The sequence below is a fragment of the Physeter macrocephalus genome, chromosome 14 (assembly GCF_002837175.3).
Source record: "Physeter macrocephalus isolate SW-GA chromosome 14, ASM283717v5, whole genome shotgun sequence".
Taxonomy (NCBI): Eukaryota; Metazoa; Chordata; class Mammalia; order Artiodactyla; family Physeteridae; genus Physeter; species Physeter macrocephalus.
Genome location: NC_041227.1, coordinates 113111519 through 113128225, shown reverse-complemented (window position 1 = coordinate 113128225; position 16707 = coordinate 113111519). Strand labels below are relative to the sequence as shown.

Here is a 16707-nt window from a genome sequence, read left to right as displayed (position 1 = left end):
TTTATTTAGAAGCAGAGTTAAAGAGCCAGAGCGTGGACATATATACACTACCAAACGTAGGGTGGATAGCTAGTGGGAAGCAGCCGCATGGCACAGGGAGATCAGCTCGGTGGTTTGTGACCACCTAGAGGGGTGGGATAGGGAGGGTGGGAGGGAGGGAGACGCAAGAGGGAAGAGATATGGGAACATATGTATATGTATAACTGATTCACTTTGTTATGAAGCAGAAACTAACAAATACACCATTGAAAAGCATTTATACTCCAATAAAGATGTTAAAAAAAAAAAAAAAAAAAGAACAGGAGGCTCAGAAAGGCTCCGGAGCTGCTCAAGGTCACAGATAAAGACCCCACTGAGGCATCTTTCATGCCCTCCTGCTGTGCATATGTATATGTGTAACTGATTCACTTTGTTGTAAAGCAGAAACTAACACACCATTGTAAAGCAATTATACTCCAATAAAGATGTTAAAAAAAAACACAAAACCCAGAGCAGTCAGCCAAGTGTCCTGCGGAGGCAGCGGCCGAGGCGGCCTGCAGGGGTTCCTCCTGCCTTACTTTGCCCCACCCTCACCTCACCTGCCTTTATCACCTCCACCCAACGGATCAATTTCTCATCAGCCTGGATGGCCTGCGGTCCTTTGATGGTACTCCTGGGAACTGGGTGTGTGAAACAGGCCCATCTTGGACTGTAGCCCCGAGGGTGACTCCCTGAGCACTGGGCCTTATGCGACCCATTTCTTCTACACTTGGAGAAGGGCCAAGGGCATGGGGTAGGCACAGGGCCTGGCAGTAAATCTTGTGACTCACAGAGGGACTCTGAACGCTCTCTATCGTGGCAGAGTCTTTCACAGGGACAGAGAGGAGAAGGAGAAGGGAAGACACAGGCCAAGGGGCAGCTAAAACCCCGACAGGCGGCATCTGCACTTTATAAATGAGGAGGATGCTGTTTGGGGAAATTGCGGGTAGGTGGAGGAAACAAGAGTGTGGAAAGGTATATAAATGCCCCATTTACCAGCCTCGGCAGCTCCCAGGCCTGGGATAGGAGGGGCCTGCCGCCGCTGTCAGGTGCTGCCATCTGTCACATCTCAGCGGAGATCAGCACTGGAGGGCTCGTTGTAGGCAGGTTTTTTTTTTTTTTTTTTTTTTAATGCTGCACCATCAGGCTCAAGATGAGCCTGATCATCTTGAGCGGTACTGGAGACAGGGGAGAGAAATGTCTAGGAAATCGGAAGCTTCCATGCTCCAGGAGGAGGGAAGGACAGGGAGTGGAAAAGGAAAGAAAAAAGAAAAGAAGCCAAAGAAGGAAAACCATGTAGAAGAGACGGCCTTGAATTAGCAGGTGTGCCTCATCCCTCTCCCCCCGGCCCCTCAGGAGGCAGCAGCTGCCCAAGAAACAGGGCTCCAGGGTCCCCAAGTTACTTACATCCTCTCCCCAAGCCCTATTTTCACACCTCCAAGCCGAAGTGCTTCTGCCCGGCCTCTTACCTTCCTCTCTGGAATGCCTAATGTCAAGCACTCCTAGCTTTTGGAGATTATAACGAAGATGACGGTGATGATCATAAATGAAGAGCTGTTCCAGGTGACTGAAAGGTCTGGCGCAGGCTGACTCTTCCTGAGACTCCCCCCACACGTTACAGCAGGTGAGAACCTCAGAGCTCGCAGGACACAGGGCTGGCCAGGGGATGGCTCTCCCTCTCCCCACAGGTAATTCTGGCTCAGAAGATCCCCGCACTCCCAAAGGTGCCCATTTCAGGGTCTCGTCGCAGATTTACCTTCCATTCCAAGAAATCCTAAAAGGCCATGGACTCTAAAGGCTACATATGGCTTAGGGTAGGACCAACAAGAAGTACACAGCAATAACAATAGCATCAGTGGCAGTTTACCTTTCTGGAGCCCATGAACGGTAGTCACCACGATAAGGACTTGACATGTACTACTCATTAATTTCCACGGGAACTCTATGAAATACCCATTTTACAGAAGAAAAACTAAGGCTTATACATGCAGGTGCTTTGGCCAGGATCACGAGTGGTGGCAGGAGATCAGAGCCAGGCTCCTAGACTCCAGACGCTGTGGTCTCTGAACACCAACCTTGGCTACACCCCCAGCGCTGCCTGCACTCTCATCAACCCTTCCCCAGCCACTAGGCTGATCACACCTCCCAGCCCCCCACGCTATCCCAGGGATTCTCAGCCATTGATCTTATTTCCTACTTAACACTCAAAAACGTACAAGTCACCAGAGGCAAGCGTGCTCAACTTCCTACTATGAGACAAACCCACTTTCTATAGGACTCTCCTCATACCCAGAGAGGGTGTCCCTCCTCTTCCTACCTATGCCCACCCACCCGCTTCTCCTCCCAGTTCACTCAGAGCCTCCTGGCACAGATGGTCCTTTCGCTACTGGACCTGAAAGTTTTTAACTGCTTCCTCTCTACTGGATCCCTCTCGCCAGCTTTAAACATGCTCATGTCTCTTCCATACCATAGGAAAAAAAATGGAACTTCTCCCTCTACACATTTCCTTCTTCCAGTTTTGCCCGAACTTTTCATTCCTCATGACCCACCCATGCCTCACCTCACCCCGATTGGGTCCCTTCACTGAAATGGCCCCAGCTAAGCTCACTAGTGACTTCCATGTTGCTACCTCCAATGGACAATTTTATTGTTTCTCTTATTCTACTGCATTTGACACTTTTAACGGTTTTGTATTTGTTCTCTGACATGTTTCCTTCCTGTCTATCTCTAGCCACCAACTCTTCTCCTTCTTTGTGGCTTATCTTTTTTTACTGGCCCTAAAATATAAGCATGCCTTAAGGTTTAGGAACCTTTAGGTTCCTTAAGGTTCCCGGGCCCCCTTCTCTCTTCACTCCATACTCCTTGGTGATCCAACACACCAAGGGCTTCACAATTACACCTCGAAACCAGTATATCCCAGAACCATCTCTCCAGTCTTGATCTCTCCTCTGAATCCTAGGCTCATAAATTCAATAGCCCATGTGATACCTCCATTTGGATTTCTCAAGACATCTCATAAGCAACTCATAAGTAAAATGAATTTAATGATCTAATTTCCCTGTTTATCTTCCCACTGGTCTCTATGTTGGTGAATCCATCCTACTCACCTCTTTGTCCTTACTCTATCCAATCAGCAAGTTCTAACAAATTTTTCCCCTAAATCTCTCAAACGTATCTCTTCTCCAGCTCTGCCACCTCCGTAATTCAAGTTCTGCTATCTCTTGCCTTCCTCCATCCCCACTCTCAACATCAACTTCTCTACACTCAAGCCAAAGATCTATTAGAATAAAAATCTTGTCACCCCCTCCTGCTTAATAAAGCTTCCATGATTTCCCCACTGCTCTTAGTAGAAGTACCCAGATTCTAAATGTGACCTATGAAGGTCCTGCCAGGTCTGGCTTCTAACTCGCTCTCACACTTCTCCACACTCCAGCCACCCAGCCTTCTCTGGGCTCCTAGAACGCACGCACGATGCTTCCTCCTGGGTCTGCGCTTCGTGCAGGCGATTTCTTCTGTGTGGAATGTGACTCTCCAACTTTACCAAGCTGACAGCTCTTCCTCCTGAAGCTCTCACTTCAAAAGTTGCTTTCGGGCTTCCCTGGTGGCGCAGTGGTTGAGAATCCGCCTGCCGATGCAGGGGACACGGGTTCGTGCCCCGGTCCGGGAAGATCCCACATGCCGCGGAGCGGCTGGGCCCGTGAGCCATGGCCGCTGAGCCTGCGCGTCCGGAGCCTGTGCTCCGCAACGGGAGAGGCCACGACGGTGAGAGGCCCGCGTACCACAAAAAAAAAAAAAAAAAAAAAGTTGCTTTGTTAGGGAAGCCTTTCTGGATCCCCGAGATGAGATTAACTCCCCACTCCAGGCTCTCACGGTGCCTTACACATTTCTTTCAGAGCACTCACCATGGCTTGATGTCATGTCTTTGTGAGATCATTAAGGACACTCTCTTCCCCATTAGACTTGTCAGGTCCAATGAGGGCAGGGAGCAGTTAGTTTTACTCACTGTTTATCCCTAGGAAGGAGCATAGTCCCTGGCACATCATGTATGGTATAAATAAATTTTTAGCAAAGAAAACAGAAAGGGCTCTAAAAATTCATTCTTAAAAGGCCAAACCAGGGCTTCCCTGGTGGCGCAGTGGTTAAGAATCCGCCTGCCAATGCAGGGGACCACGGGTTCGAGCCCTGGCCCGGGAAGATCCCACATGCCGCGGAGCAACTGAGCCTACGCCCTAGAGCCCGTGCTCTGCAACAAGAGAAGCCAAGACAATGAGAAGCCCGCGCACGGCAACGAAGAGCAGCCCCCACTTGCCTCAACTAGAGAAGGCCCATGAGCAGCAACAAAGGCCCAATACAGCCAAAAATGAAAACAAGTTAATAAATTTATTTTTTTTAAAAAAAGAGGCAAAACCAATGCAAGGTTCTTAAACCTCAGCGGGTGTAGAAGACCTTGGGGATCACCCATTGGTATGCTGATCATGCTCAAATGCCCTTTTCTTTTTTTTTTTTCCTCTTTAACTGTTGTTCAGAGGTAATGGAGGAGACATGAATGATACACTGTGGAGACCACCTCCCTGGAATGACTGAAGATTATATTGGACATATCAGGGGATGTGCCTACTTTTCATTGGTGTTTCAATAAAAATCAACACTTCCAATACCTGTAAGAAATAGCATAAAAATGTTTATTTACCCAGAGAGATTAAAATGTGTAATATGACTATTGGTTCATGTATCAATGTCAATCTATCTATAAATTTCCAAAAAGGCAGTACTTCATTTTACCATTAAACTGGTAAGTGCATTTCAAAGTGCTGTAGGGTAACAGGAAATAACAAAGCACAGATGTTGGAGGGCAAATTTGAAAACACACCAGTGGTGTGCTGGAACCAGTTCACGCTGGCTCTATAGAGCCACTCGTTAAAATTTTCAGAAATTTTGAGAGATGGTTGTTAAATGGCCAATTAAAAATTAAACTGTATTAATGTACAACTAACAGCAAAAGTAAAAAATACTCAAAATTCATCTCTTCCCAATTATCTTACACTTTACCACTGCCTGTGGCTTGAGGTTACACTCGTCTACCGTTATCTGTATGGTGGCAGTACTCGATAATGGGGAGCTGCACACCCCTTCCAACTCTGCACCCAGTAATGTCACCTCAAGGTTTGAAATGGCCACAGTGGGGGTATTCACACCACGGAAACTGGCAAATGCTACCAATCAGGGCTGACATTTTGGGGAACTAAATGTTACACCTTTAAGTAGCACGCCGCTGAACAAAACCACTGCCCAGAAAAACATTTTCAGGGTCTGTAATAAATGTGAAGCCACCTTTTACTTGGAAGAGGGATAGGTTAAAGAAGTGTAGAAACATGTGTCTGTCTTGAGGAAATCATTCTCAAAACTGTGTAAGGGTTGACGGTGATTGTTTTCTCAATTTGAAGCTATAATTATTCTACAGACATGACTTTTATTACAAACATCAATCACTGAAGTGCCTGTAATTTTATGGAACAACCTGTATACCATTACTTCTAAACAAACATAAATGTGTTGACTAAACTGAGACGTTAAGTTCTTAAGAGCGGGTGGGAGAGATTCCCTTCCTCTCTCCCTGCCAAACTTCTGGAAAGAGCGCCTTATACTCCAGCCATGTTTGCTTACCTTCTCATCAGTCTTGGCTTCTGCCTCCACCATTTGACAGGAACTGCTCTAAGGTAACCGCTGACCTCCTTACTGCTAAATTCACTAGCTTTCCAGTCCTCAGTGCCATGACCTCCCGGCTTTGTTTCTGTGGGCCGCTCCCGTCTCCTCCCTTAGACTGGATTAGTGGAGGGAAAATCCTACCCCTCACCTCAAGCCTAGCCCAGCACAGTGTTTGCCACTTTCTAGGTGCTCAGGCACTGTTTGCTCCGTCAGTGGCCTGAGTTCTCATCTCCGTGACCTTGAGCCGTCATCTCACTTCTCTGGATGTGTTTTCTCAGACATGAAAGGAAGATGCATTATGTGGGGGCCCCTTTTTTCCCTGAAGTTTGTCAAAAGCTCACCTTTCAGGGTCTTGAGGGGGCTAAAGCTCACCCCGTTTCAGCTGAGCATTATGAGCAGGGGTGTCCCCTTAGGCAAATTCTTAGATTTTCACTTTCTTTCTGGTCTGCGGGCCTAAGGCCCAAAGCTATTCCCTTGCCTTCTGCTGCTTCTCGGCCCAGAGCCAGGTTGAGTGACCTCGAGGATGTTATGGTTATCACCTTGGGATGAACGGGAGCTGCTCAACGCAAGCCGGCAAGCGTACAGAACTCCCGTGAGATCTGTAAGCTACAGGTTCTGATGCAACATTCCCGTACTTGAGTAATGCATATTTTATCTTCATAATGTTTTTCCCCTGAAGCTGATCCCCTTCAACTCCTTAGTCATTTCTGTTGCTTGTACTAAATTCCCTCAAGTCTAAAATTCTCTTTTCCTAGAGCTGCAGGAATCAGAACCAAACAGTATTCCAGATGCCACTTTCCACTCCAGCATTACAGGATTTACAGAGGGGGAATGATATCGTACACTATAATAGCTTAGCCACATAAAGATCCCATCAGGCAACAACATTCAGGCTTCCGCTCTCATCTGCAGGTCAAAGCTTCTGGTTCTCCCGGCTCATTATCCCCAGTACTGATCATCCTACATTTGCTTCCTTGCTTACTGTCTCCAGGAGGTGTCCACCTATTGGGTTAAGGTCCCCAACGTGGCAAGGTCACACATCGACCCTGCGCATACACATACATAAAGAGCAGTCCGGCAACACTCACCTGAATGCTGGATTAGTCAGCAAGCCATTAGAAATGAATCTAAATGATATAGGGCAGGGTTCAGGGAAAAGCCATGAGATAAAGGAAACACACAGGCCCGGGCTGATTAAAAAGATAATTAGCTGTGGAAAATAAGGTTGGGCTCCAGCCAAGAATTTGTCTTTGACAAAGATAAACCAAAGGATCCAATACAGTCATGTCGGGGGGGATTTAGTTGCTGTTCTTTTATAGGAGTTGAAGAGCCAGAACAAAGCAACAGTCAGTTTCAAAGTACAGCTCAACTCCGCCCCCCGCCCCCCACCGGCCCCCCGTCTGTTGTTTTGCTCATAAACATACAGGCTGTTTCCTTTCACCTGCACAGGCTCACGCAATATGAAGAACCTACAATAGGTTTAAGCCAGAATTATAAATGAATGCGCAGAGTGGTGGTCAAGCCAGAGATCTTTCGGCCTAAGAAAGAATCTTGATGTCTCTGGCTGGAATTTAAAAAAGAAAAAAAAGAGGAACCTCTTAAAGACCTAAAAGCCCAGCAGACTTACCAGTGATAAGGAAAAGAGAGGCCTCTCTTACCTGAATTGTTAAACCTCGTAAAGGTGTTTGAAATGCCTGATAACACAGCTTTAATCTCTACGTAAGGAACAAGAAAAATTTTCCGTGAATGGCCAGAGAGAGGGGGGCTGACGATAAGGAAGGAGGAAGTTGGGGAAGGATGCCAGATACAGTATTTGGACCTGAAACTGCAACTCCAAAGGTTCTGTGAAACTACTTGCCTGAAATATTGTTTTGATAAATAAGCCATATCCTTGTGGAATTGAAATCTCCAACTGTTCCACTGGCACGGACATCTCTGCAGTGACAGCACATGCCCCAGACTGTGGCGCTAACTTGAATTAAATTTCAGATGTGGGGGAGCTCAGGGAGGGGGTGGTGGCAGTCGGAGGTTTATGAACAGTATGCTGGGGCTCTGATGTTGTCATAAGCAGATGGCTTCAACTCTATCATTTAAACAGAAACAAACACGTCCAGAAAGAATATAATAATGACAGGAGAAGCATCAAACAGCTTCACCTGTACCCGAAATCCTACCTGCTTTGTACCCAACAGTAAAGCCCACAGTGCAAATCCCGTAAATTTTGGGAAATCCCAGAAGAGACTTTCGTCTTGCCAGAAGCTTGATGCCAGAACTGCTACCCTCCTGAGGACATGTTCCCTGAACCTACCAGCCCCCAATCCACAGCTTTCTGTGAATGAGGAAGGGCAAACCTGAAGCCTGGTTTGTCCTCCTGGATCCTCTGACAAACAGGCCAGCTGAGGCACCTTTCCAGAGCTTTTGCCCTTGCTATTCCCACAGAAAGAAAGCTTTACCTCAGATTGCATACCTAAACACTTCAGAAATGGAACTTCCTCCAGTTGCTTACATCATCTTTTCAGGGTATCACATTAGAAGAACTCTCGCTCAAGTTGTGTAACCTTAGGCATGTCCCTCGGGGTTTCAATTTCTCTCACCTATCAGATGGGAAGATGCTACCTATCTCTCATTTACCCTGCCCAACCCATCGAGCTGTTGGGAAGTTCAAATGAGATACTGTACAGGAAGGTTTGCTGAAACGTGAGCAGTGCTGAGCCAGTGCGGTTACCTGAGAGACAGTGTGGGTACAGGAGACCCTGGGTACGCCCTGGTCCCCAGATCCACGTGCTGATCTGGAAAGTGAGGACTCAGGAGGCACAGGACAGCAGCCAGGACATGGGGAACTGGGCACTTGCTCACATAGGTGACACTTAGGAGGAAACCGAGAAACACAAAGGAGTGGTTTCTAATGAGCAAATCCTGCCTTTGATTATACTGATAATAGGTCAAATAATACACACCTTGGCCCAGTGGCCAACGGTTCTCCACTACCCTGCCCAACACTGCTGTAGGAAAGGCACAGGAGGAGCCCCAGGGCATTCCTGTGAGCTCTCCGGGAATTTGGACATCAACTTTTCTGCAAACACATCCAGTCAGTGACAGAACCAGTCAGAGATAAGAATTTCCCTTTATTAGGTCTCCACATTCACGTCCCCTTGAGATTTTTGCATTTACTTAAGGAGAAGGGAGATTGGGAACTCGGTCTTAAAACATGTAGGGTGCAGGAAAGCCCACTTCCGTCACTCGCCTTGGCAGAAGGAGCCTGATCCCTCAGTAGGACGTGGACTGTGAGGTTAAGAAGGACAAGGGACTGGCAGGTGCCGGCAGCTTACAAAGGAGACTTGAGATTAGGGAGACGCAATAAATTCCTACTGCTTAGACATTTTGAGCATAATCTCTGCAAGCTAAAGAATCAAACTAGGCCTTCAAAATCCCTTAAGGAACTCAGACCCACAAGACAAGCCAGGTGAGTGAAACAAAAGACCAGAGATACCACACAGTACAAAATAGTAATTATTTATATTTTCAAAAAGAAAAAAATTAACATTTGGAAGTTCTCCCCTGTAGGAAGAGGGGCGAATTGGAAGGAACAGGACTGGCTCCTATGCAGGTGGCAAGTCAGGTACGAACAGCTGAGCAATCTGGGCTGGGAGTTTTTCCACACAGCATTAATAATAAAATTTCCTTTTCTCTTCTTTTCGCTCTGTTTTTGTTTTGTGTGTGTTTGTTTTTTAGAAAAAGGAACAGGGGAGAAGAAATAAAATCAGAGAAAAATGCCAAAAAACATTTTCCACAATATCTAAAAACAGAGAACCATAGTTTTTGTCAAGACAGTATGAATTCTGGATGAATTATTTTTTCCAGTTTTCAACACCAATAAAGATTTTTTTTCCAAAAGCTACCACATCAGAATACTCATCATCTAGATCAAATCAACTCCTTCCCCTTTCACCTCTGCTTGTTGTTTTTCATAAAAGGGTAACGGGACGCATTGTGTTCTTGCAAACAGTAAGTGCTAACAACAAGAGGGCTCTTCTGATACGCGCGTGGTGGTGGTGAGTTCTCACAAATACCCAAGTTTTAGCATAGCTGGATGGACTAAAACTTCTTTCAACATAAATACTACTGGAATCCAAAAACTGATTTTTGAGAAATTCTGCAAAAATCCTTTCTTCTTTCCTTTTTCCCTTCTCTTACAACTAAATGTCCTTTTTAAATTTTCTTTTTGCTCCAGGCACCTCACGATCTGTTCTGCTCAGTCAGATGCAGACAGGTTTCTCCAAAGTACCACCGCTGGGATGTCCTCAGGGCTAGCGCCTAAACTGAATCCCCACAGTATCAAACTCGGCCAGGCCAAAGAGAACACAGTGACGTAGCAACAGGGTTTTCATTAGGTTGAACAGCCCCGAGTCCCCGGCCCTTCCCTCCCCCCACCCCCATTTCCCCCAAGTTTATTTAGTGCTGTTTTAAAAGTCTGGGGCCACGATGCAGTCTTTTCCCCCCGCAACGGAGTAAAAGCTCCACAGATTGCGCTGTCTACCTGGTGGTTTGTGGCAGCAACAGTGGCTGCTGCTTCTGGAAAATAAACGGAGTCTTACAACAGGCAGGATCTTAGGACTGCTTCAGGCGCTTGCGTGGGGGTCCCAGAAACGGGCACTGTGCTGAAGCCAGAGAGCGGTACGCCTCTGCCACCAAGTGGGGATGTGACACCACCATTGACTTCCACCCGGAGGTCTCCAAGACATCCGAAGCATGACTAGGAGAAATGTGAGAGATGGGTTACCAGAGGGGTGAATGAAGGATGAATTAAACAGCCACCTAGACAGACGAATTTCCCAGGGTTTGCTGTTATGGGTGTCAATGCCAGACGTACTCAGACAGAACCCTTAATATGCGTGAGAATTTGCTTGTTAGACAATGTGCAGACAGGTGACCAGGTTACGACTGTTGTTAACTCCGAAAACTAGGACTCTGAGACACTATGTTCTCAATTACAAAAGACGAAGTGTTCCTCAGGCTCTTCTCTACATCATCAACGCTCTTCATATTCATTGGTGATGCTGATAAAGAGAAAGAGCAAGACTTCTCTGGGTCAGACAGCTCTGAGCTTCCATCTGGCTTTGCCATTTACTAGTCCTATAACCACAAAGCAGGTCATAGCCTGGGGCCTATTTGATAATCGAAAAAGAGGGGCTACAATCCAAAAATGGGCAGAAGAACTAAATAGACATTTCTCCAAAGAAGATATACAGATCGCCAACAAACACATGAAAGAATGCTCAACATCATTAATCATTAGAGAAATGCAAATCAAAACGACAATGAGATATCATCACACACCGGTCAGATTGGCCATCATCAAAAACTCTAGAAACAATAAATGCTGGAGAGGGTGTGGAGAAAAGGGAACCCTCTTGCACTGCTGGTGGGAATGTAAATTGATACAGCCACTATGGAGAACAGTATGGAGGTTCCTTAAAAAACTACAAATAGAACTACCATACGACCCCGCAATCCCACTACTGGGCATATACCCTGAGAAAACCATAATTCAAAAAGAGTCATGTACCAAAATGTTCATTGCAGCTCTATTTACAATAGCAAGGACATGGAAGCAACCTAACTGTCCATCAACAGATGAATGGATAAAGAAGATGTGGCACATATATACAATGGAATATTACTCAGCCATAAAAAGAAATGAAACTGAGTTATTTGTAATGAGGTGGATAGAACTGGAGTCTGTCATACAGAGTGAAGTAAGTCAGAAGGAGAAAAACAAATACCGTATGCTAACACATATATATGGAATCTAAGAAAAAAAAATGTCATGAAGAGATTAGTGGTAGGACAGGAATAAAACACAGACCTACTAGAGCATGGACTTGAGGACATGGGGAGGGGGAAGGGTAAGCTGTGACGAAGTGAGAGAGTGGCAGGGACATATATGCACTACCAAATGTAAATTAGATAGCTAGTGGGAAGCTGCCGCATAGCACAGGGAGATCACCTCTGTGCTTTGTGACCACGAGAGGGGTGGGATAGGGACGGTGGGAGGGAGGGAGACTAGTCCTATAACCACAAAGCAGGTCATAGCCTGGGGCCTATTTGATAATCGAAAAAGAGGGGCTAATACTCACACTTCACTGAATGGCTAACATCTAAAAAGCACCAAGCAAGTGTCCTGCACAGAGTGAGCACTCAGGACAAGGAACACTTTGCTTCAAAACAATCTTACAGACTTAGAGGACATCATTTCCTGTTTTCAGGGCATTTTCTGTGTTAAATAATGTTAAACTCACCTACCCTGCAACCTCTTAGACCTCTCACCTCCCAGAACTGCTGTTTTGAGGGCTTTATTAGTAGGCCTGCTTCTCTTCCTGGGGTTTTTTCCAACTTTTGCTCCCCACCAGGCAAAGGAGTATATAACATGTCCCACTGAGAATTATTTCAGAAAGTAATATGGTCATTTAGGATGAAGGAACAGATCTACTGGAATTTACGCTTCTTTCTCAAAACAGTTGTTTTACGACCTCGTCTCCTGATTATGCCTTCTCTTTTCCCCATTCTGCAGTCGACCATTGGACACTCTTACTAACTCATAAAAATCCACTTCTGCTCTCCCAGAGATCTGCATGTCTTTTTTTTAAGCCGGTGAGTGTGAAGTAAAGATACTATTGCTTTAGGGGACACAGCTTTTTCAGACCAGCAAGTTGTCATTTTCATCAATTCTGATCCTGCAAGGTAGTAATACACTTCACTCACCAGTCAGATTAGACTGATGAAAGCAAAACCATTTTTCACACTGTCAAGCTGAAGGAAAAGATGGACACTCTCTACTTACTACTAAAAGCTTAATGAAGCTACTCACCTGTTTCCCTCACCAATTCAAAGTCTTCCTTTCTCATTCGTTAACTAACCCAACTACCCTGAAAGAACTTTGAAGATGACAACTCACTAGTTGATGAAATCCACTGCCTGAGTTTTCAACTGATCTGCGCTGTGGAGGTCAGCCAGGATAAGAATTTCTGCGGCGTTCTCCACGGAGAGGTTACTGCAGAGGGCATCCTCACACATGACCTTTAAACGCTCCAAGGCATACTGTAAAACAAGCGGGGCTGTCATCAGAGCAGGAATGGCTCTGGGCTGACTGCTACTGAAGTTGTTTTCTTCAGCTGTACCATCACGTAACTGGATACCTTAACAAAACTGCACAGACCATGAAAATGCTGCTACTGCAATTATAAAACATAACCATACTCCGAAGGGCGAAATGAACAGCCAAGATAACTTGAATAGCTGCCATTCAAGAAAAATGGCAATTATGGAATATAGACCCATATCTTCAAGTTCTCCCCTACCCCGACTACCATTAAAGCGTCTCTTAAACCATCACCACCTACCCTTACAATGAGGCATTTCTCTGCTTCAAGTCAACAGGGACATTACATTTAAATTTCTGCAATCCTTTTATTTAGAGCCAGACTAGGGCGCAGCACAGCCCTTTCTACTTAAGCATTGTCACCAGCCCAGCAGGATATTCCAACTGTCCCATCAGGCTGTGAGAAGGAGCCCTGTGGTGACTTTCACCAGCATCTCTACCACTAGTTATTCCTAAACGAGTGTCAACCAAAGGCCTCCTTTTCAACAGAAAAGGATAAATGGAGTCCTATCTTATTGGGGTTGAGGTTAAGATTCTCAGGGTAGAAGAACAAAGCAACAGAGACCCTGGATCCAGTTTTCAGCCTAAAAACTTCCTATTTTCCGAGTAAAGGGTATAAATAAAGGTTTTGGAAATGAAGGCCTAGGTTAATATTGGGCACATCTGATCTACCTGATTTGTTTTGATGCAACTGTACTACTTGCTCTCAAATATATTATGAACTTACTAAGGAACTTCAGGGAAAAGGGGGAAGAAGGGATAAAAGAAGGCACAAAATAAAATGTCATTAATCAGTTCATAGGAAAATGGTTTGCTCTGAGAGTATCCACAGTCTCCGTATAGGTCCCATCTTGAGGGCCTGAGAACTCAATGACACAATACTCCTTCAGGCTGAACCATGACGATCAAACCAAGACAATTTTATTGTTATGAATTCTGGGTGAGGAGGCATATCTGCTGGCACTGTGATCTCCTGCAGCAAAAAGAGAGTTTTATTGGTTTTGGGTGCAGCTTTCTTACATTTGAGTAACTAGAAAACAGTTTCCATGGAAAACAGGAATGACACTACACAAGAAGGAAATCAGGCTGCCGTTTTTGTTTTAAAAGCCTGGAAAAGGTTAAGTAAATGTTCAGTCTTCATACAGTGCTGCACAGAATATTCATCTTATCCTTTCTCAATAAAATTCTTTTAAAAGGACTTTCACTGTGAATAGCTCTGATCCCTACTGCATAATTAGACAAAAGTAGCCATTTTCTTCCCTTGGGGACAAAGTTTTTTTGCTTAATTATGCTTCCGAAAAACCTGCCTAATGGCAGTACTTACCCGAGAGATTGAAATTTTGTCTCCTAGGCCTGGGCTATGTGTTTTGTTTTGTTTTTGGTCTAATTACACATGTCCCCAGGAGACTGGGAAAACTCAGAAGAAGCTGTTTTAGCCTCTTGGGTAAATTCTAGATGTTTAGATCCTTCCATGAAAATTTCCTTATTCTGTTTTCCTGAAGCTCACAAGGAGGTGTAAAGGTAAAAATGTTTTCAAATAAGCTTAGAGCAAGGACTGTCTAATGGGAAATTTTGAATGGAATTTGAAAAATGCACCCTTCAGTTACTTCTCATTCATAAATTTAGAGCACTGCTGTGATTCAACTGCTTTAACTGAAAAACACCAACCTTAGAATGCTAGCTCAGGCTGACCCCCTGCTTTCTGTACTTACAATAGGTTCCCAGTAGGCTCTCTGGCTGAGGAGCAGGAACGAAAACCCAGGGACACAGATGTCTAACCCTGGCCCTGAGAATGTACAACTCTTGAGTTTTAGTATTTCTGTCTAAAAATTTGACCTTGTGATGCTACTCATCCTTATGGGAGCTAGACGATGAGGGGGATAAGTGCCTGGTATGTATAAGCACAAGTGACTGCTTCGTTGAAAATCAGAGGATGGGGAATTCCCTGGCAGTCCAGTGGTCAGGACTCTGTGCTCTCACTGCCGAGGGCCTGGGTTCGATCCCTGCCTGGGGAACTAAAATCCCACAAGCCGCGTGGTGAGGCCAAAAAAAAGAAGAAGAAAAAAAAAAAAAATCAGAGGGCGGATAAGGCAGAATCATTATAAACTCATGTTTATAAAAAGCAGCCATTTGGGCCGTGTATTCTACTTCCCCAGAACTCACAGCGAATATTTTCTTTCCGTTTCCACTGAAAGCAAGTTTCCTCTGGTCAGAACTGAGCTAGACTGGAAGGGTATAGGATGTTCACTTTGCTTAATTGTACTTAATAAAGTCTTGAAAGGTGATAAGAAAGATACAGCTATTATTCAATCCTTTTCACTGGTAGCACTGATTGGGTTTATATGCCTCATCCTCTACAAACACGCCAAAAAGATGATCAATAAAGATAAAACCTCCACTGTAAACACAAACACCCTCCTCAGGGGTGCTAAGGGAGAAGGAAGGAGATTACTCCCGTGAGTGAATCCTGAGAAGGCTCTAGTGCTCTCAGGCCAGAGCCAGCTGTGCCCCTCAGATGGGTGCTGCAGCATCACGGCAGGAAAAGGAGGCACCTCCAGCAGAGAACCATCTTTCTCATGGGGTCTATTGCTGGCCGGGTTTAAGCCCTTTAACACCCTTGCCTCAACTGCCCCCCAATGTAAGAGAAGCTTCCACAGGATAAAGAGCAATCCTTTTACACACACATCCGCCCCCACCCCCCAGTCACGTTTCCTCAGACCACAGGGCCTTGGAGGAACAGGTCATTGCTCTCTCTGGTCTATCTACACAATGAAAGTCAGTTTCCCAGAGTGTGTTTTGGGGAACACTAATCCCCAGAGGTGATCCTTGAGAAAAGTAACTCCAGGGTTAACTGAATTGGAGAAATTTGTTTATTATATTCTCTTTTAGAAAACTAACAGTACACACTGACATACTAAAGGTTCTGAGGAAGGTCCTGCTATAAAAGAGCAACACAAAAAATACCAATTTGACTTGGTGTTTCATTAACCTTTTCCCCTCAACCCTATTTTGGGAATCACCAGCCTGTTGTTTTAGGTAATAACCATATTTCCTTAAGGCTAAGATCTACATTTTTATTTTCACACTTTAACATTTCTCAAATTAAAATGTGTCTTACAATCAAAGCATACATTTACTGTAGTAGTATCTCTTTTTTTCCCAAAGATCTATTCATCACCTTACAATCCTGAATATGGTATATTTCAATAACTTCTAAGGTAAAAGCTGAAAATGCTAATAAGCAGGATACTAGGTAAAAGTTATTCTCTTACTGACAAAGTTTAAATAAAAGTTAATGAACTCAAGAACATTTGTGTAAATTACAAAGCCAAATTAAAAATCCAAATGTTAGTATTATCTGAATCTTTAAAATCACTGTGGTTAAATTTGAGATTGGCAAGAGAAGAGAGGTAAACATCAACTTATCCTTCTTTTCCGTAGTTAGGATGACCATATAATTTACCCTTCAAAGCAGGATACTTTTGAAAATAAAAAGGGTGCTATCAGTAACTGTATTGGAACTCAAGTGTAAACCAAGACTGTTCTGGCCAAACTAAGATATATGCGGGACTTCCCTGGTGGCCCAGCGGATAGGACTTCACGCTCCCAATGCAGCGGGCCTGGGTTCAATCCCCGGTCAGGGAACTAGATCCCACATGCATGCTGCAACTATGAGTTCACATGCCGCAACTAAGAGCTCGCATGCTGCAACTAAGGAGCCCGCCTGCCGCAACTAAGAAGCCCACGTGCCGCAACTAAGGAGCCCGCCTACTGCAACTAAGACTGGTGCAACCAAATAAATAAATAAATATTTAAAAAAAACA

General features: G+C 44.9%; 1 protein-coding gene across 4 annotated transcripts in view; it reads right to left on the bottom strand.

Annotated features, from left to right (window-relative positions):
• Window positions 1–9221: 9221 nt before the first annotated feature.
• SPOP (speckle type BTB/POZ protein) overlaps window positions 9222–16707 on the bottom strand; it is a 78441-nt gene continuing 70955 nt past the window's right edge. For all 4 annotated transcript variants that reach the window (XM_007128531.4, XM_007128533.4, XM_007128532.4 and 1 more), the window contains 2 exons: window positions 12680–12822; window positions 9222–10477 (listed from right to left, as the gene is read on the bottom strand). In XM_007128531.4, the coding sequence (XP_007128593.1) occupies window positions 10333–10477; window positions 12680–12822 (288 nt within the window). In that variant the 3' untranslated portion in view covers window positions 9222–10332. The remainder of the gene's footprint in view (window positions 10478–12679; window positions 12823–16707) is intronic.